This window comes from Tamandua tetradactyla, chromosome 11 (genome assembly GCF_023851605.1).
Source record: "Tamandua tetradactyla isolate mTamTet1 chromosome 11, mTamTet1.pri, whole genome shotgun sequence".
NCBI lineage: Eukaryota > Metazoa > Chordata > Mammalia > Pilosa > Myrmecophagidae > Tamandua > Tamandua tetradactyla.
In genome coordinates, this window is record NC_135337.1 from 85,312,564 (window position 1) to 85,333,570 (window position 21,007).

General features: G+C 38.7%; 2 protein-coding genes across 2 annotated transcripts in view; both read right to left on the reverse strand.

Annotated features, from left to right (window-relative positions):
- LOC143649197 (vomeronasal type-2 receptor 116-like) overlaps nucleotides 1–3,271 on the reverse strand; it is a 40,251-nt gene extending 36,980 nt beyond the window's left edge. Inside the window, 2 exon segments of the mRNA XM_077119389.1 lie at nucleotides 263–385; nucleotides 3,224–3,271. Of these exon segments, the coding sequence (XP_076975504.1) occupies nucleotides 263–385; nucleotides 3,224–3,271 (171 nt within the window).
- Nucleotides 3,272–11,496: 8,225 nt separating this feature from the next.
- On the reverse strand, nucleotides 11,497–12,432 carry LOC143649198 (olfactory receptor 7C1-like). The gene has a single exon (XM_077119390.1). It carries the CDS (start codon nucleotides 12,430–12,432, stop codon nucleotides 11,497–11,499), a length of 936 nt encoding a protein of 311 aa, XP_076975505.1.
- Between the last annotated feature and the right edge of the window lie 8,575 nt (nucleotides 12,433–21,007).

Here is a 21,007-nt window from a genome sequence, read left to right on the forward strand (position 1 = left end):
AGAACTTGGAAAAGCCTTGGCAGTTGTGTTGGTACAGGAGACTGAAGGACTCCAGGTGTACAGCAGCTCAGCAGAACCTTTGTGTGCCCTGGATTTCCCAAATGCCTGAGGAATAATTGTACCAGGTTGTCTTGCTGAGCCCTTGAGTTTGCTGTTGACAGAAATCTTCACACCCGCTCTGAGCCCACCCCTGGCGGTTTGGCAGGTGGCGTGGCCCCAGGTCCTCGGGGTCTCTCAGAGCCCCTCAGCAACAACAGCTCACTTGTGATGATGTCAGGAAGCAGGCACGGAAAGTGAAGAAAGCGAGGGAGAGACTGGCTAAGGCCTTGAAGGCAGACAGGCTGGCACGGGAGGCAGAGCGAATGAGAAGCCCAGAAGAAAAATCCTGAAGAGTGGGTGAAATAAGAAGGTGGTCATAAAGAAGCTGAAATTGACCTTGAAACGTTCAACATGAAGCAGCCGTGATTTTTAATAGCATTTCTATGCCGTATCCATCATGTTTTCTTGCTGTGAACTGTGAGCTTTCTTGTATACCCAAACTATTGCATATTAAATTCTTTGAGAATCACAAAGTGGGAGGAATAGTTTGATTTTAGATACGAGGTTGGCATTCATGGAACGTGAAGGAGGCCTTTACTTTTCCATGTACACCATAACATTAAAAATTCTATTTGCTATGATCTTAATTTCTTTTGTAAGCTTTTTATGAGTTTGTCAAAATTTGACGTTATAAAAGTAGTCTGTGCTTAGAAAAAAATGCAGATCATTTTGTAAGGAAAAGATGAAATTCCTTGATCTTCCTCCTCTTTTCAGGTAACTAACATGATCAGCTTAGGGTGTGAATGGCCCCACCTTACTTTAGATGAAAACAGATGCACATGTGAACAAGTACTTGGGACTTTCTTTATTTTAAAAGATATGCTCATACCATAGCAATTTCTCAGCAACTTTTCTCACTTAAACGTATATCATCAATAGATATTCCCCAGTAGGAGCTACGGACCTATTTCATTGGTTTTGCTTTATTTTATATCGTAGGTGTACAGAAAAATCCTGCAGAATTGTAGAATTCTCATGGATCTCTCCTCACACATGCATTTTTCCTATTATTAGCATTTTTCATTAGTGTGGAAATGCTTAATTTGCATAGAATTTGGGCAGAATTTCTATTTAGGTTAATTATAAGGGTTTGGAAATCGAAGGTGGTGACGGTAGCACATCACTGTGAGTATAATTAACAGGACTGAATTATGCATGTGAATGTCTCTGACGGGGCAACTTTGGGGCATGTATGTGACTACAGTAAAAGAAGATAAAACCTGGGATGTGTAACACACTGAATCCTGTTATGGACGACGGACTAGGTTAATAACACAAATATAAGGATGTTGTTTCATGAATTACAACAAATGTATGACACGAATAAAGGTGTTAATAATATGGTTGTTGTGCTGGTGTGAAAGGATGTATGTCCCCTAGGAAAACCATGTTTTATTCAAAGTCCCATTTCGTAAAGGCAGAATAATCCCTGTGCAATGCTGTGTGTAATTAGATCATCTCCCTGGAGATGTAACCAAATCAAGAGTGGTTGTTAAGCTGGATTAAGTGACGACATGTCTCCGTCCATTTGGGTGGGTCTTGATTAGTTCCTGAAGTCCTATGAAAGAGGAAACATTTTGGAGAAAGGGAGATTCAGAGAGAGCAGAGCAGAACGACATAGCCACAAGAAGCAGAGTCCACCAGCCAGCGACCTTTGGAGACAAAGAGGGAAAATGCCTCCCGGGGAGCTTCATGAAACAGGAAGCCAGGAGAAGAAGCTAGCAGATGGTGCCGTGTTTGCCTCATGCCCTTCCAGATGAGAGAAGAACTCTGACTGTGTTTGTCATGTGCCCTTCCACTTGAGAGAGAAACCCTGAACTTCATTGGCTTTCTTGAACCAAAGTATCTTTCCCTGGATGCCTTTGAGTGGACATTTCTATAGACTTGTTTTAATTGGGACATTTTCTCGGCCTTAGAACTGCAAACTAGCAACTTATTAAATTCCGCTTTTTAAAAGCCATTCTGTTTCTGGTATATTGCCTTCTGGCAGCTAGCAAACTAGAACAGTTGTATATGGAGATCAATACATCTAATGTAAACTATGAACTCTAATAATACTTGTGGTAGTTAGATTCAGTTGTTAACTTGGCCAGGTGAAGGTACCTAGTTCTGTTGCTGTGGACACGACCCAATGGTACATGAACCATATCTGTTGCTGATTACATCTGCAGTTGGTTAGGAGGCGTGCCTGCTGCAATGAATGATGTTTGACTTAATTGGCTCGTGCTTAAATGAGAGACTCAACAGAGCACAGCCCAAGCAGCTCAGCATACCTCATCTCAGCACTCGCAGCTCAGCCCAGGTCTTTGGAGATGCAGAAAGGAATCACCCTGGGGAAAGTTGCTGGAACCCAGAGGCCTGGAGAGAAGGCCAGCAGAGATTACCCTGAGCCTTCCCACGTAAGAAAGAATCTCAGATGAAAGTTAGCTGCCTTTCCTCTGAAGAACTAACAAAATGAATCCCCTTTTATTAAAAGCCAATCCAGGACAAATACTGTATGGTCCCACTGATGTGAACAGACATTCGAGAATAAATTTGGAATATGTCCTTGATAACAGAGTCCAGCAGGAGGTAGAAACAGGGTAAGATAATGGCCAATTGGAGTTGAAGGGATACAGATGGTGTAACAGGACTAGATACAAAAACTCAAAAATGGACAGCACAATAATACCTAATTGTAAAGTAATCATGTTAAAACACTGAATGAAGTTGCATCTGAGCTATAGGTTTTTGTTTTGTTTTGTTTTGTTTTGTTTTGATTTTACTATTATTACTTTTATTTTTTTCTCTATATTAACATTCTATATCTTTTTCGGTTATGTTGCTAGTTCTTCTAAACCAATGCAAATGTACTAAGAAATGATGATCATGCATCTATGTGATGATGTTAAGAATTAATGATTGCATATGTAGAATGGTATGATCTCTAAATGTTGGGTTAATTTCTTTTTTTCCGTTATTTAAAAAAAAAAATAGCCAATCCATCTCTGGTGTGTTGCATTCTGGCAGCTAGCAAACTAGATCAATGGTACTTTAATATTCTTTCATCAATTGTTGCAAAGGTACAACCCTAGTGCAAAGTGCTAACAATAGGGGGGATACTTGGGAATGCTGTACTCCTTACCTGACTCTTCTGTAAACCTGCAAATTCTCTAATAATTATTCCATACATGTTCATGTGTCTGTGAGGAGGGTAATTTTGGGGTGGGCAGTGGATGAAGGAAATCTCTGCCCCCCACCCAGATACTTTGGTGACACTAAAGACTACTCTGTGATGTCTGACTCTGAGTCAGCCTGCCATGCCAATGGGGGAGGGGCACCAGCCCCCACAGCCTGAAAGAATTTTCTTACAGTTCTGTCTCATCACTTCCAATCATTCCTGGCTGGTGTATGAGGTGCGTCTGGCCTCATAAGCCCTCTCAGACAGTTGGTCCAGAGAGTTCCTCACTGTTTGCTAGCTGCCCTAGAGCATAAACTAAATCCAACATCTCCCTACACCTCCATTTTGACCCTTCAATAAGATTTTATTGAGCAGAAATGTATGCATTGACTAGACAGTTCACAAAGATGGTTGCCCATCTCCACATTTCTGTGAATTCATGTCTTTTCAAAATGACTTTGAAGATCAGCCTATCAAGAGGTGGAGTGTCTTTGTCCCATTGGGTCAGGGTTTGGAATTTATACATTTATGTTCTTTGTCCAATAACGCACAGTGGAAGTCACATTTTGCCTAAAGAGGCAACAGCACATTTCTTCTGTTCTCTTGGAACAAAGAGTCTGCCAATGGACAACTCCATACTAGCCTGCTGCAGGATGAGAGGACATGTAATATCAAGTTTGTGTATCTCAAATGTGCAGCTCGTGACCAAAGCAACTTCCAATTATAGACTTCTATGCAGAAATAAAAGCTTTATCAACAACTGTTTATGTTTGGACAGCCTGTTATGGTGCATTTGCTAAATGTTACAATAATAAATAGACCAGAACTCAGGGAATTCAGAATAAGTGGCCGTTTGTTTTTGCATTCCTGCAAATCTTTTATGAACACCCTGTCATTCAAATTTATTTTAGATATCTGTATTAAAAGTGTCTACCATTACATTTCCATTTCAGGTAAATAAAAAGCGGTGTAGGAATATTTCTGTATTTGAAGGAGTAAAAGGTGACTCTGTATCATAATTCTCCATTCCTATAGACATTATTGTGAAGGATCAAAATTTTTCCCATTCCATGATCAAGAGGATGGAAGAGATTTTTTTAAAAGAAAAATAGATTATAAAACAGATTATACGGCAAAACCATGGAGTGTTCATGCATACACCCTCTAATATTTATGAATAAATTTATGCAAAGACATATTTTGTTTACAGTACTGGAAAAAGTCATATTTACCATGCAATATAATACTATAAAACATATAACCCAGTTTTGCAGCCTAATGGATAAGCTCTCTTGTTCACAGACACCATGATATTCTTCAAGGAGAGGAGGGAAATAAGCAAAGGAATTTATTTTCTTTATTAACACACTGTATGATTTTTTTTTTACATGGCAGGCACCAGGAATCAAACCCAGGTCTCTGGCATGGCAGGTGAGAACTCTGCCTGCTGAGGCACCATGGCCACCCCACACTGCATGATTTTAAAACTCGAATATAGGACAGGTTTTAGCTCCATGTTCAACTAAAGAAACACAATTTCTGGCTCAGGGATTTAATCTCTTCAACCACAGGCTGTTTCTCCATCCCTGTATCAATGACTCCTTTTTGTCTTCTGTCCCCGATAATGTTTTCAGAATTCCCTTAATACTTTGTTCGTTGTGCCACAGATGGATGGGTCAACACGGGCGAGAACATATTGTACATCAGTGAATCTGGTGCACATCGATGTGCCTTGGGCATAGCGATAGAAATAAGCTAGACCCCAAGACTTATATTATAAAATAAAGAGAACAACGTGAGATGAGTTGCACAGGTAGATAGAAAGATAAAAAATATATATTTATCCTTACTCTAATCTGATGATATTACATATATGGAGGAGTCAGTCTTAGAGGAAGAGCAAAGCATCCCAGCTAGAAGTCACCTACCCAACAGACCAGCCACAAAACCCATCACTAAAGCCTTGATGAAGTTTTCAGAACAGGTTGGAGGGACCACCTGAGCCAAGACCTTAAGGGATCTTGCAGCTTTTTCTCTTGCAGTCTTGAAATGCTGCTGAAATGTGAATCTCCCAAATATTCTGCTAAAACCACCCATACTGATAGCCTCCCTATAGCCAGATTTATGTTAGGCCATCCTAGACCACTCAGCACCAGGTACCCTATGAGTTGACTGTAGCCACATGCATGACATAAGACCTACCAAGGGATTACACAGCTGAGCCAGTTCATATTATTGCCCTCCAGTCTCACGAGCTAACAAACAACTGTTGTTTCACCACTGAGTCTTGGGGTGCTTCGCTATGGAGCCAAGGATAACTAAGAGAAGAGATATTGACCATTATGAAAAGGGGATTTTTTTTAACTGGAATGGTGGAGACAGGGGCAGAAACAAAGTGGAGTCACAGATGTGGAGGTAGAAAGTTTAAAAATTCTTTTTAGAACTTTTTCTCTGAAAAAATATTGGAAAATTGTATAACGACAGGAGACAATTCTTGGGTGAAGAGAGAATTACTTTTAATTGTAGCATATTAAATGATGTAACAATGAGGGCCTGATGCCAGAATTATCAATGGGTGGAATAAAGACCATTATTAGGCTGAGTGGTTACCGGGCCATTGTTTGAAGAAAAGTGACTTCTGCTGTCCCTGAAATGTAGCCTACTGGTCAGTAAGTCATGACACTATTACTTTCCAGAAATTACTCCAGAAGTTATTATGCTAGGGTTTGGTAACTAAATGCCTCTATATATTGCACAGGTGGACATCAGTGAGTGATGATAACCCTTTATCTTCTGGTTAAAGCTTCAAATTAAATTATACTATGAGACCTTTCGTTGATTCCAACACAAGCTCTTTCTAACTGACAACTCACTCAAACCAGTCATCTGAAGCTACCACACCAAAGACCTTGGGAGGGAGTGGATTGTGGACAAAAGATGGCAGAGAACTCTATCTCAGGGAATACTGTTCAGTGAAGTCTGGCTGGCCACAGAATTGGAGGAAATCATAGAAGCCAGTGGAAAAATAAGTTTTTCCTAATTGTTTCTCACCAGGGGAGAGGGTGACAGATGCAGAGTCCAAAGGTGCAGAGATGTGCAATGCTCCCCAAAAGGACTAGAGTGAAGCAGTGGAAAGGGGAAGCCAGAATTGCTCTGATTATTGTGAAATTCAGGGTGAAAATTCAGCACAGTGATTCCTTCATAACTACCTACTTTAGGCTGATTGTGTCTCTGATGGCTTTGTAGCCTGGAACATGGTGAAGATAAATGCACTGAAATCATGGGCATATGCTGTTTCACACAGCCATGTACACGGAGAAATGAGTTGGGGAGATGATTTAGAGGCAAGGGAGGTATAGTTCATATAAAATCTGTTTATCACTGAGAAGACTGAATTTTATGCTGAGTGATACTCGTATCTAACAGAGTGTTTTCAGTGGAGAAATCATAGATCAGTCATATATTTAAAATGCCATTTAAGTTACTAAATGAAAATTAACTGGGAGGGAAGTATATTTGGGGTGTAGTTTTAATGTAGAGCTAATATGTCTTGTGGATGAATTTCTAAAAGATGATAGGGAGCAAAAAAAGAGTCAGAGCAATTCAAGGTATATTGGTCTGAGAAAATTAAAAACGAAAATTTGCCATTTAGAGAGAAGGGAAAGATTGTGATAGGAGCAGTTTTTGAGGAGGTGGGGTAGAAAGGGCAAATCAAGATGGGGGTTTTATACAGGACTCATCTATTCACTCCCCAGGTGGAGAGTTAATTGAATATATGAGTCTGGAGTAATTCTGTTTGTAGTTATGCATTTTGGATTCTTCAGCATATAGTTATGATTTTAAGCCCATGATATACTATGGGTTTTTCTAAATGTGAACAGATAGGGGAGAGGAGGGCTTGGGGACTGAACTGTGGAGTACTCCAATATTGAGAAGTTGAAAAGATAAAGACAGCTTCTGAAGGAAGAAGTTGCTGCTAGTGAGATGGGAGGAAATGCAATAGAGAGTGTGTCTTCTAGAATCCAATAGAAGGTAGAATTTCAAGAAAGCATGAGCAATTCATCAAACCTCTGAAAAATCAAATAACATAAAGACTGAAAATTGATCCCTGGTTGTAGTGATATCAAGGTCTCTGATTAACTTGACAGAAGTTGTTTAGTTGGTGTAATTTGGCTAAATATCTTATTAGGAGAGAATAGAGGAGAGGAGAGAAGACAGTGTGTTGGATTTCTCTTTTGAGTTTTTCTGAAAAAGCAGGGCAGAGATATCACGAAAGTCCCTAGAGACAAAAGTGAGTATAAGAAAATATTTTCAGCATGAAATTTGCAGCATGTTAGTAGAATTCAGGACGTTACTCAGTAGAGTGAGAAAATTTGATGCTGGAGAAGACAGGAGAGTTTCTGAGACTGGTTCCTTTGACAGAGGAGAGGAAACACATCCAGGGCACAGATGGAAGAATAGGCTTTCCCAGAATTATGGTGTTTACAGGAATAGGTGGTAAGGTTTAGAGACAGAGCTGTGGTGGTGTTTGCCTGTGAAAATTGATTCTGAATTCTCTGTATTTCTCAGTGGGATAGTAGACAAGGTTACCAGTTGGGAATGAGGAAGGCTGGAAAGATTTTGAGTTTTGAGGAGACAGAACACATGGGATAGCTAACCAGAAGAATGAAAAAAATCATGGACTAAGAAAATCAGCTGTTATTGTTGGTAGTAGTATGAAATCTTGAGGGATTGTTGTCATAACTTATAGTGCAGTTGTAATTTTCCTCTAGTCACTGTCATCCAAGGATATAGATGAAGGAACGAAGAATGGAGAAAGTGAAATTAACCAACGATGTGCTTCTGATCAGAGGTTACAATGATGGTACAGGGAGAAAGGGATCTGGGTATTTACAGAGGAGAGTGATTATCATTAACCAGGGAATTGCTGCTGGGGATGAAAGAAAAGAAGTTAGGAAGACAGGCAGGCAGGCAGGCAGGAAAGCTGTTACGGGAGTGAGTGAAAAAGTTTGTTGGAATTAAGTATTCGGGAGGAAAAAATTATTTGGCTTTCATCAACTTCTTGAATCTGAACCCCCAATACCGCCACCCTTCTTTAATATTCTTCCATTAGTTCTGTGTTCACATGTCCTGAACCTTTGATGTTCCCTGTTCTAAGCTTTCTTATTTTCTCATTCTGTCATTTCTCTACCATTTTCATTTCTTCCCCTTCAGTCCACACTCTTTGGTAGCGCATCCATCCCATCCTGCTTTCTCTGATTTGTCAATATACCATAAAATGAATTCATTCCTGCCTAGCAGAGGCCCCAGACTGTTTGCTCAAGAATCTTCTCTGGAGACACCATCCTGATTGTCTGCCAAGATTTTACTTCCTTCTCCATTTGCTGAAGATCTGTCTCTTATACTCAGTTGAATTCAAATTCCCATTTGTTAGAAATCTTCCTCCCATCTAGGAAATATATTTCTCCATCTATGCTTACTCCAAATCTGGATTCCACCTTTAACCCCACACCAAACTGTACTTGTTTATATCGCTAATAATTTAATAATAGCCAAAGCACATGGCCACTTATTAAATTCTTCTCTGCTGTTTAACATTTGAATATTTCTTTCCAGAAACTCTTACTCCTTTGACTTCAGCATTCCCGCCCTTACTGTCCTTCCTGGATACTACGAATTTTTCTTCTTACATATCCTTACTAATTAATATTTAGTATGTATCAAGTGGTTTTCAAATACAGACATATACAGCTAGCTCACATACACACTCAAACATATTTTCACATACACACACACACACACACACACACACAGACACAGGTGAACATATACCAACACACATTCTAGTAAATAGACATACTCTTACATGAACATGCAGATGCAAATGCACACACAAACACACACGCACACCTTGACACAGTCATACCCACATGAAGCAATCTTGGGCTGCAGATTATCCAGGAATTGACAAGCACAATCAGTGCTTCCCAGTACACAATTAGACCAGTTGGTCCTTTTTTTTGCCCCACAATTTATAAGCAAGATCCACAGACCACAGTGAATATGACAGAAATAAGTATAGCTGGTATGACAGATAAAGGAATTCTTTCCATCTTTTAGGAGCAGGGAAGATACATGGGGGTGGAGAAGAGAAGAGCCGTTGTCCAAGAGGTGGAGGGTGGTTACACGGAAGAGGGTGAAAACTTGTCAATTCCTTCAAAAGAGCTACATTGTTCATGGATGTAATTGGGGATGATTTTGATTTGGAATAAGAAAGGTATTTAATACTTGGAGATGTCAAGCAATGGGGTGGATTATGCACTTGCACTTTCTTCTCTATTAGAGGTGGAATGAATATTTCTGGTGGTAGAATGGGTTAAATAATACTTTTATCGTTCATTGAGTCCTTCTTGGTGTACACCAATTCCTTTGTTGCTGATAATACTGCCGTTCCTTTAAAACATTTGTGTTGTAAGGCCTAAAATCTCAAGTGCTGCCTTGACATCTAAGGCACCTTGGATACCTAATAGTGAGTGCCTGTGCTCTCACTAGATATGCATCCACACAACTAGTAAGGCTTCTCATTGGGATAGGTTCTTACATTCTGGACCACCTTTACTCTGCCCACTCCTCAACCCAATATGCTTTCACTTAACTGCCAGCCCATTTATTTATTCAAACAAGCCAGTCACATCTTCTTGCAGAACTAGAGGATGGACATGCCATGCTCTCATTACTACAAACTATCCCTCATGAGGTCCTGCAGGCTCTTTCTGTCCTTGATAGAAAATAGGCAAGTGGCCCTGCATGATGTCTGGTGTCCTCATGCCCAGACTGGGAGTAAATATGACCAATAACCTGCTGTCCATCTCATCTGTCCAGTGTCAGGTGTCCTGGGTGTGCCATCTTGTATAATTTATGGCAGGGGATCCCTCCTAAACCAACTGGGAGAATAAAAGGGTAACAGAACAAAATGCATGATTTCAAGTTCATAATCAAATGATGGATCTTGTCCATCACAGCTGTTTTCTACAATCTTTGTCAAGTTTAACCAGCAATACTTCAATGATTTTTTTTAATTTTGCAGCTTTATTAATTCAATTTATTCAGGATTTGTGTAAACTGGTTCAACTTCATTCATTCAACAAGAACTAATCACTCTTTCCTTCTGCATTAAGTGTTTTCTAGAGGGCATATGAATATTTTTTTTATAAACCTAGAAACCAGCCACCATGGAAATTATTACTATTTACCTTCTTTAGGGATAAACTGTTGTTTGACTTATTATATCATATATAGAATAAACATTCTGGTCAAATGTTCTGTGTTAGCTAGGGTTCTTTAGAGAAACAGAATCATTAGGAGATACCTGTAAATATAAAATTCATAAAAGTGTCTCAGGCAACACTGGGGATGTAAGATCCAATGTCTGTAGAGCAGGCTGTGAGCTGGCAGTGCCAATGAAAGTCCTCAATGAATTCTCAGGAGAGAATAGCTGCCTGAACCAGGAAGACTGACTGTCTCTTCCAAATTCCCCTTAAAAGCCTTCTGCTGAATAGATAAACGTCACTCATTGCAAAAGACGCTCCCTTTAGCTGACTGCAAATGCAACCAGCTGTGGATGCAGCCAGCGTAGTCATGATTTAGTCCACGAGATGTCCTCACAGCAACAGACAGGCCAAAGCTTACCCGATGAGACAACTGGGCACCACTATCTGGCCAAGCTGACATATGTATTAATTATGAACATCATGTGTATTAATTGTAAGAATGGAGTTTTTTTTTGGAGAAATTCATGTTATCATTGAAAATATTGAAGGAGTAATGAGTTACTTAAAAAGCTAAATACAGAATGGAAGTTAAAGCACTACTCTAATTCAGGGGCCAACAAATTATTATAGGAAAGGTAATTAGTCGGTGTTAATTAGTCAATGCTGTCATTGTGGTTGGAAAGCAGCCAGAAACAACTGGTAAACAAATGGATGTAACTGTGATTCCAATAAAACTTTATTTACAGAAAAAGTGTGTAAAGTCAGGCTTGGTCCACTAACTGTACTTGACATTTGAATGTAGTATTGATGTAAGAATGTTAAAAATGGTGTCAAGGGAGATATAGTATATTATAGTTCTTACAAAATAAAGGAAAATCTGATGCTTGGATTTATCCACGATCTATGGAAAGGCTTCCCAAAGATTTGGCAATTGCTAGTCATGATAGCCCTCCAATGGCCTCATCACTAAGAAATGGCCATCCTGCCGAGGAACCTTTCCAGGGCTCCCTTCATGTCCTGATTCCTCAGACTGTAGATGAAGGGGTTCAGCATGGGGGTCACCAGAGTGTACATGACTGAAGAGATCAGACTAGCCCCAGAGGATGGTGTCATTGCAGAACTCAGATAAACCCCAAGGCCCGTGCCATAGAACAGGGAGACCACTGAGAGGTGAGACACACAAGTGGAAAAGGCTTTATACTTGCCTCCAGCTGATGAGATTTTCAGAATGCAAGAGAGAATCTGAAAATAAGAGAAAAGTATTCCAGTGAAAGGAACGACAGCCAGAAGGCCGGTTGAAAAATACACTACTATGTTATTGATGAGTGTTTCGGAGCAGGCAAGTTTCAGGACTTCAGGAAGATCACAGAAAAAGTGTGGGATTTCCACGTGTGTGCAGAAGGATAGCCTCAAAACTGGTAAAGTTTCAAGGAGTGATCCCATGACACTGAGACCCCAGGACCCCAGAATTAACAGTCCACAGAGCCGTGGGTTCATGGTGACCGTGTAGTGCAGGGGGTGACAGATGGCCATGAATCGGTCATAGGCCATCACGGCCAGGAGTAAATTGTCTAGGCATCCAAAGACTATGAATAAAAATATCTGGGTGATGCAGCCTGTGTAGGTGATAACTTTGCTTTCTCTCTGGATGTTCATCAGCATTTTTGGGACCGTGGTGGAGGTGAAACAGATGTCAGCAAAGGACAGGTTGGAGAGGAAGAAGTACATGGGTGTGTGGAGGTGGGACTCTAAGCTGATGGCCAGGATGATGAGCAGGTTGCCAGCAAAGGTGACCAGGTACATGGTCAGGAACAGCCCAAACAAGATGAACTGAATGTCTGACTTTGCTGAAAATCCCAAAAGTCGAAACTCTGAAGCATAGGTTTGATTTCCAGATTCCATGGGGATGCAAGACCTTTCAGTACAGAGGCGAAAGCAACATTTAATAATAAACAGACTGACATCACAGAGCTGATGATGTTCTGTGATTGGCTTTACTGGTACCCAAAATAATCAAGAAAGTTCTTCCTTTGTCCATTAATCTTCAGTTGGGGAATTCCCAAAGCTTCCAAGCTTTGCTGTACCACCACTACTGCCTGGAAGCCTAATCTTGGATTCAGAGTAGTTGTACGCACCATTGCCTGATTGCTCATACTATGGCCCATGGTCCAGTGAGGTCAGCAGCAAGTGGGAATTTCTTAAGTGGAAAGGATCCCAGGCCTGACCTCGCCTTGCTAAATCAGAGTCTGCATTTTGCAAGCTTCCTGACTGAATCTCATGCACATTTATGTTTAAGGAATGCTGGTATAGAGCATCTGTGGCTTCCAGTCCTTCAGTTTTTTTCTCCTTACTTCTCTTTTCCTTTACACCTTCCCTCATTGTTCATTACTCAATTCAGGGGGAAAAGAAGGAGTTCAACAATTATATATATTTTTTCTGTGACCTGTGTGGACTTTCATACATTAGTCTCAGCTATTCCAACCGTTGTTAGCAAACTCAAGGATTAATGTTCTTTGCCATTTGTTGAATAACCACTCCTTTCTCCATTGTTTGCATTGCTTACGTGATAATATGCTACCTTATTTAATATATGCCCATTTTGCGAGTTTATGTTTTGTTTCATTGAATGGCCTGTCAGGTATCATGCTTATACATAGAATTTTAATTATTGTATGTCTATAATACTTGTAAAAATATAAAGGAATAAGCCTCATGGTTTTATTCTGTTGTTTAATATATATATATATATATATATATATATATATATATATATATATATATATATATATATTTAACTTTTCATTCCAGCTTAGGAAATGAATGGAGAATAATTTTACCAAATTTAACGTAAAACACCAAGTTTTTTATTTGAGTCATACTAAACTTTTACATTAATTTAGACAATATTATCACCTCTACCATTTTAATTTCTTCATTCATAAACAGACTATTCAAACCTTAACTTACAGTAGTCTCTTAAAATATAATTTAAAAAATTGATAAAGGCCCTATGTATTACTTAACTAGTTTCTCACATATGTGTTTGTTTAGTATCAGTCCTTAGAGTTTTAGTAAACCTAGGTTAAACCCATGTGTACTTTAATAAGTACTTAGAAATAGGTAGGAAGAATACCACCAAATGTATCAAAATAAGATTTCAAAGAAGCAAGTAAGAAATTATAAATATAAATGGATTCCTAAAGAAATTAAAGTGAGAAAGGTTTTGAACTGATAAATTCCAGAAATTATAGAACTGATAAATGGGAAAGTATTAATTTCTTGCAAGGGTAATATAGAAAAAAATAAGGAAACAGAAATGAAGGAAATTAGGATTGAGATAGAATAAATTAGACATGTGGTGGAGATTTTAATTCTAAAGATTTGCAGTCATTTATATCTGCATGAGCAACAAATAAAGATTCTCTCAAGTTAGTGATTTTTTTGAGAGAAAACATAATTAAACAAGATAACTCAAAATAATGCAGAATAGATCCACAACCAAGGAAGTAAATGATCAATCCATATGACATTTACTTCCAAAAGTGAGACATCTGACAGACAACACAGCAATTCCTATTAATGTCATAAAGAAGATTAAAACTCATGCTATGACTGCTATTAATGAACAGAGGTGTGGAAGTTCTTACTAAGCAAGAAGACAAGTAAATAGACAGGAATCGTGACATTGGAAAAGCAAAATATTATCTTGGAGGTGATGAAACAAAACTGAAAACACCAATATCAGCTGAAAAGCATTAAAATTAATGATTTCAGTAAGTAGTGGTACCAAACGAAACATAAAAAATAATTAGCTTTAATATGCATTTCACTGATCAGTTAAGAATGAGAATAGGAAGAGCATTCCAAAAAGAACAAAAAAGAAGAACTAGAAAGAGTGCTGCATATATGCGGAATTCTAAATCATTGATAACACTAATGGATTACACTCATTGGGAGACAGCCTTGTTTCAGGCATGTAGCGTTGGGCACTTCTTCACATATTATCGCATTTTATCATCCCCCAAAACTACAAAGTAGGTATTAAGTCTTATTATATTCATTTTATAAATAAATATTTGTTTATAGTGAATGTTATTGAATGAAGATATGGATTTATAAATGAATGAATGAACACGTGCGAACTCTCTTATGAGAAAGGGAGACTAAATGATGAGTGAGTGGGGAATCTGGAAATTCCAGGCTAATTGAACAGAAACATGGTAGAAAATAGATGTTCAAACTAATGAGGAAGAGAAGCCCTTAGAACTGAATTTTAACTATGTAGAGAACAGACGTGGGGCTGAGAGAGAATGGAATGCAGTAAATGGAAAATCCTCACCCAGAGTTAGAGACTAAATGGTATAGGATATGTAGTAAATGGGCTTTCCTTCTCTCTCCTGTATCTCTGTCTCCTGGGAGTTACTGCTGAAACAAAAGCTCTCCTTCCTCCATCACTCTGTCTCCTGGAAGGGAAGAAGATGGTACCAGGCATGAGTGAATTGGACCAAGTGATACCTCAGGGAGGCACACAGGAGTCTATTCCCAGCCTGGGATGGATGGACTGCAGACCAGGGCCCGAGGAAGTATTTGCTTTCTGAGGTTTCACCAGTTGAATTTTCATTGCTGCTCATCAAACAACTTGATCCCATGTTTTATGTTCTTTGAGCAGGATGACGTGGTTGAAGGAATTGGCCTTAAACTTCTAGGGGTTTTGGTTGCTCATTAAATTCCCAGAGTGTAAGCTTTTGCCAAATGTTTGAATCAACACTTTCTGGAATAATTCTATGTAGAAGAAGCATTTCTTTCTTTAGTTTTTACATCCTTTTAAGTTCCCCTGTTTGTGGTCGAGCTCAGTGTTTGAATGCATAACCATGAGTTTCTTTATCTTAGAGAGGACACTTCCCTTTTCAGTTTGTCTCCATTCTGCAGAATGCCTTAAAGAAATTGCAAGAACCCCTAATCTGGAGTTTCTCCACTCTCACAGGGAATGAGGCAAGCCTTGGTTCAAGGGTCATTGAGACCCCTATACCTTCATTCAGAGGTATGGAGATGCTACCAGAACACAAACAGCTCCATCTAGAGCATACCAAGCACTTTCCCTGATTTCCATTTTGATGCCTGGTGGGTGGACCCAAGAAAGAAGGGAAATCATTGCAGATAAGGGAGGTAAAGAGAAATGCGTGATTGGCCAACTTCATTACAACCTCCTAGGGTTATCTTTCCCTTTGCATATGATATCCTTCTAGAACATGGTGATAATGTATTCAGGTTACAGATTTTGATTGGGAAACATTTTTTTTAATCCAACTCCTATAGGAATGATGTTTAGAAAGTATGACATTCCCTGGAAATATATACAGGCAGATCCATAGAATAGTTTTATCTGGAAGTCATAGGAGGATAATAAGATTGTGAATTATCCATTGGATACATTAAATCATAGTAGAAGACCAAAAAGTTTCCTCAAATAGGGCACACATTTCTCATGTCTTCACTAGGACTGCCTCAGAATGCTCTTTCCCTTGGTTGGGCATTGCACTTTTAAGTGGGTCAAGGTAAGCTGCTGATGTTATCAGAGGTCATGAATATCTTGACGATGATGTAATGTCCCTGTCTCCTCCCTTGTCCATATTGGGGCCATTACATCGTTTTATGCTTTAACCTTATCTAGAAACATTTCAAGGATTTTGAAATTCATTATTGGTTCCTTAAGGGGAATAATCTGAAGATGTTCATTAAACAACTCGGTTGAACCTTTAAAGAGAATCAAGGAGATCAAAGTATTTCTATTCTTATTATCAGGAATGTTCATGCTTGGATTAAATAATCACTTGTTTTACTGTTTGGATAATGTGGATTTTTAATAGTTGTTCCCGAGATTTCTTATCTGACATATCCCTTCTCATCTTATTTATCAACCAAACCCCAATTTCATTTGGAGATGGTTAGATCTGTAATATCACACATATTACATTCTCTTTCAGTGACGGATATCCAGTGAGGATGTAAAGGAAGTTATGGTATGGGTGTAGGGAATAGTCTTTATAAGTCTTTCCCATTTTCTTTTCTATCTTCTTGCCTGAATTTGCACATGACACTGGAACTCTTGCCACTGTCATAGTTGGAAATCTGTGCCCTGTGAATGGGAGAGTAGTAAACTCGAATAGAGCTAGTATGCTGGTCCCTTCTTACTAGGGGAAGATTAATAATCCTTTACTCTTTTCAAACATTTTTATTTGAGTTTTTCTTATTAATGTAACCAAATCTTATCCTAACAAATAAAAAATATTCGTTTATTTTCACTTGGATTTACCAAGCCAGCTCAGGGTCCTGATTTTGGCAACAGTGTTAACATTTTCCAGTATGTATTTGTGTCAATCCTTGCTTTCTCTTATAGCTCCATTCTATCCTTTGGCCACAATATTTCTCTTGTCATATACATTTAAGTTATTTTTATTTGTCCTATCAATTGTGTAGGTTCCCAAAAAAAGATTGTTAAAACGTGTTATGTGAATGAGCGAAGGGGTGAGTACACGGTGTTTTCCTAATGATATTGGATGCTAAGCGTTGAACACCTGAAAGTATCTGCCACTCCACAAACATTCTATGAGGTGCTTATTTCACTTGTTTTAATGAAGAAACAGGGATGCAGATATAAACAATGTTTCCATTGATGTGACCTAAGGGTCCATCAACTGCTACTTGGAAAAGGCTGAATTGAACTCAAACCTGTCTGACGTTAAACAACTTTTCATTCAAGAATCACAAATAATAGGAAATGCTAAAGTAAAGCAGAATCCTGAGAGTGTAGAAAACTAGGCTCCTAGGAACTGGGAAACTAGTTTCTGGTAGGGATGGAGAAAGATCCTGGAAATTTCCTTCAAGGTGTATGGGGGTAGAGAATAGGAAGTTAAAGCTTAAGATGTACAGTTTCTGTTTGGAAAGATGGAAATATTTTTTAATGGATGGTCACAATGGTAGCAAAACATTGTGAACGTAACTAGCTCCCTGATTTATATATCTCAATGTGGTTAAAGTAAGAAATATTGGATTGTATATACAGTACTAGAACAAAAATTTAAAAAAAAGTCCTTGGAACTGCACAACACAACTGTGAGCCATAAGTTAAACCATGGGTTATAGTTAATAGTACAATTATAAAAATGTTCTTTAATCAATTATAACAAATGTACCATACCAATGCAAGACGAATAGGAGGGTGGTACGTGGGAAGCCTGCGTTTTATTCATGATTGCTCTGCAGTAAAAAAAAAATTGTAAAAAGAAAGGGCATGAGAGGGGTTGGACCACACAAAGCCTCTTCCAAGCAGGGACATGAAACACGAAGGATTTTGAATCAATCCCACTTCACTATCTCATTAACCTGACTGGTTAATAAAAATTCTACTTCTTTCCACACCCCACTCCCATAGGACTTACTAGACAATGTGGTCCCTCCAATGGCGCCACTGGATGGACGTGATTGTACTGGGTCTTCTTTCCTTGTGAAATGTGTGCAGGAAGGGCAGGGAGCTTGTGTCACTGTTCGGAGGGTCAGGGAGACCAAGGCATTTTTGTCTTTTGTCACAGGAAGCACCAGAGGGAGAATTTGCAGAGTCTGGGGATCTAGAGACTGAATTCTCAGAGCATCTCATTAAATGCACTGTTTACTTGTTACTCTCTTCTCTAAGCTCTTCAGATCCCTGGAGGCCAAGGGATTAGAAATAAAAGCAAACTTTTCTTCCTATTTGGTCCCCATGGTCTCAGCATTACGCCCAGGGGCATATTCCTTCCTTATCAATGGGGTGATTGCTCCTGAAAAAGGGTCCCCTGTGCATATGACCTCTCCTTTAGGGGACATCTCAAGGGCCAACCCATGAACAGCTAAGCTGTGTGAATCACATTGGGTCACCATTCCTTGACTCAGAGTTGTGATGATGTCATCTGACTACACCCAACATATAGAGAATCTTCCCTGAAAACTCATCTCATCTTTTATTAGGGAAATTGTAGGTTTACAGAAAACTCATGCAGAAAGTACAAAGCTCCCATATAACTCCCCCTTTTATTCACACCTTGCATTAGTGTGGTAAATTTGTTAGACTTGATAAAAGAATATTATTATCATTGTGCTATTAACTATAATCCATGTTTTACAGTAGGGTTTACTGCTTGTGCTGTATAGTCATTTTTTAAAAAATTGTTAACTAATAACATATATTCAAACTAAAATTTGCACGTTAAACTACATTCAAATACATAATTCAGTGCTATTAATTATATTCACAATGTTGGGCTGCCATCAACATCCTCCATGGTTAAGACTTTTCTATCACCCCAAATAGAAACTCCCTACAAGGTAAGCAGTAACTCCCCATTTCCTACCTGCACCCCAGCCCCTAGTAACCTCTGTTCTAGTTTCCGACTCTACGAATTTGCTTATGTTAATTATCCTTCAATAGTTGTGTCTGGTTTATTTTATTCAGTGTGATGTTTTCAACATTTTTCCATGTTGTTGCATTCATCAGAACTTCATTCCTTTTGATGGATGAGTAATATTCCATTGTATGTATAGACCATATTTTGTTTATCCATCCATCGGTTGATGGACACTTGTGTCACATCCATATTTTGGTATTGTGAATAATGCCACTATGAACATGGGCGTGCAAATGTCTGTTCATGTACCTGCCTTCAGTTCTCCTGGATATATATCTAGAAGTTGGATTTCTGGGTCATATGGCAATTTTCTTTTGCATGGGCAGACCCTGGGAATCAAAGCATATGGTTATTTTATACTTAAATTTCTTAGGAACCACCAACCTATCTTCCACAGTGGCTGCATCACTTTATATTCACAACAACAATGAATGAGTGTTTTTATTTCTCCACATCCTCCCCAACACTTATTTTCCATTGTTTATTTTTTAATAATAGGTGGGCTGGTTTGAAATGATTTATGTACCTTAGAAAAGTCATGTTTGAATCGTAATTCCATTTTGTGGAGGCAGCTGTTTCTTCTAATCCCTAATCAGTACTGTAGTTAGAAGCTTTGATTAACGTATCTCCATGGAGATGTGACTCAATTGGTGTGCGTATTAAACCTGATTATTCCAGGTGGGTCTTGGTTAGTTTTTACCAGAATCCTTCAAAAGAAGAAGCACTTTGGAAAAAGCTAGAGAATGACAAGGGAGAAAGCCATGAGGTTCTGAGACAGCAGAATGCTGCAGTACCACGAACTAGAGAGTTCACCAGTCAACGACTTTTAGAGAAGAAGGAAAACACCTTCCTGGGAGCTTCCTGGGAGAAGAAGGAAAACACCTAGAGGAAGCTAGCAGATGATGCTGTGTTTGCATTGTGCCTTTCCAGATGAGAGGGAAACCCTGACCACGTTCACCATGTGCCTTCTCACTTGAGAGAGAAACCCTGAACTTCATTGGCCTTCTTGAACCAAGGTATCTTTCTTTGGATGCCTTAGATTGGACTTTCCTATGGACTTGTTTTAATTGGGACATTATCTTGGCCTTAGAACTGTAAACTTGCAACTTATTAAATTTACCTTTTTAAAAGATGTTCTGTTTCTGCTGTATTGCATTCTGGCAGCTAGCAAACTAGAACAGTAGGCATCCTAGCACAAACAAACTGGTATCTAATTGTGGTTTTGACTTGCATTTCTGTAATGGTTAATGACATTTAGCATCTTTTCCCATCCTTTTGGTCATTTGGATTTCTTCTTTGGAGATATATCTATTCAAGTCTTTCCTCCTTTGAAAAATTGGGTTGTTTGTCTTTTTTTTTGTTGTTGAGTTGTAGGATTTCTTTATATATTGTGGATATTAAACCATCATTGGATATGTGGTTTCCAATTATTTTTTCCCATTGTGTAAATTATCATTTTATTATCATGAAAAAATCCTTCGAGGTATAAAAGTTTTAAATTTTGATGAGATCTCATTTATCTATTTATTTCTTTTGTTGCTTGTGCTTTGGATGTAAAAGATAAGAAACCATTGCCTAATAAAATGCCTTGCAGATGTTTCTCTGTGTTTTCTTCTAGGAAGTTTTTAGTTCTGTTTCTTAAATTTAGGTGTACGATCCATTTTAAGTTGATTTTTGTATGTGTTATGTGGTAGAGATTCACCTTCATCCTTTCACATATGGACAACCAGTTCTCCTAGCATCAGTTTTTAAAAAGAGACTATGCTTTCCCAATTGGTGGGACTTGGCACCAATCTTTGGACTCATGGGTTTATTTCTGAACTCTTAATTCAATTCCATTCATCAATTCCATCAATCAGTTCCATTGATATATCTATCCTTGTACCACTACCATGCTGTTTTGCTGATAGTGGCTTTGTAAGGAGTTTAAAATTGGAAAGTGTGAGTCTCCAACATTGTTACTCTTATTCAATATTGCTTTGCTCCATGGGGTTGCTTACTCTTTTGTATAAATCTGATGATTGGCTTTTCCATTTTTG

What these genes read in the sequence shown, in the direction of transcription:
- LOC143649198 (XM_077119390.1), bottom strand. Translation starts at nt 12,432, where the DNA reads ATGGAATCTGGAAATCAAACCTATGCTTCAGAGTTTCGACTTTTGGGA.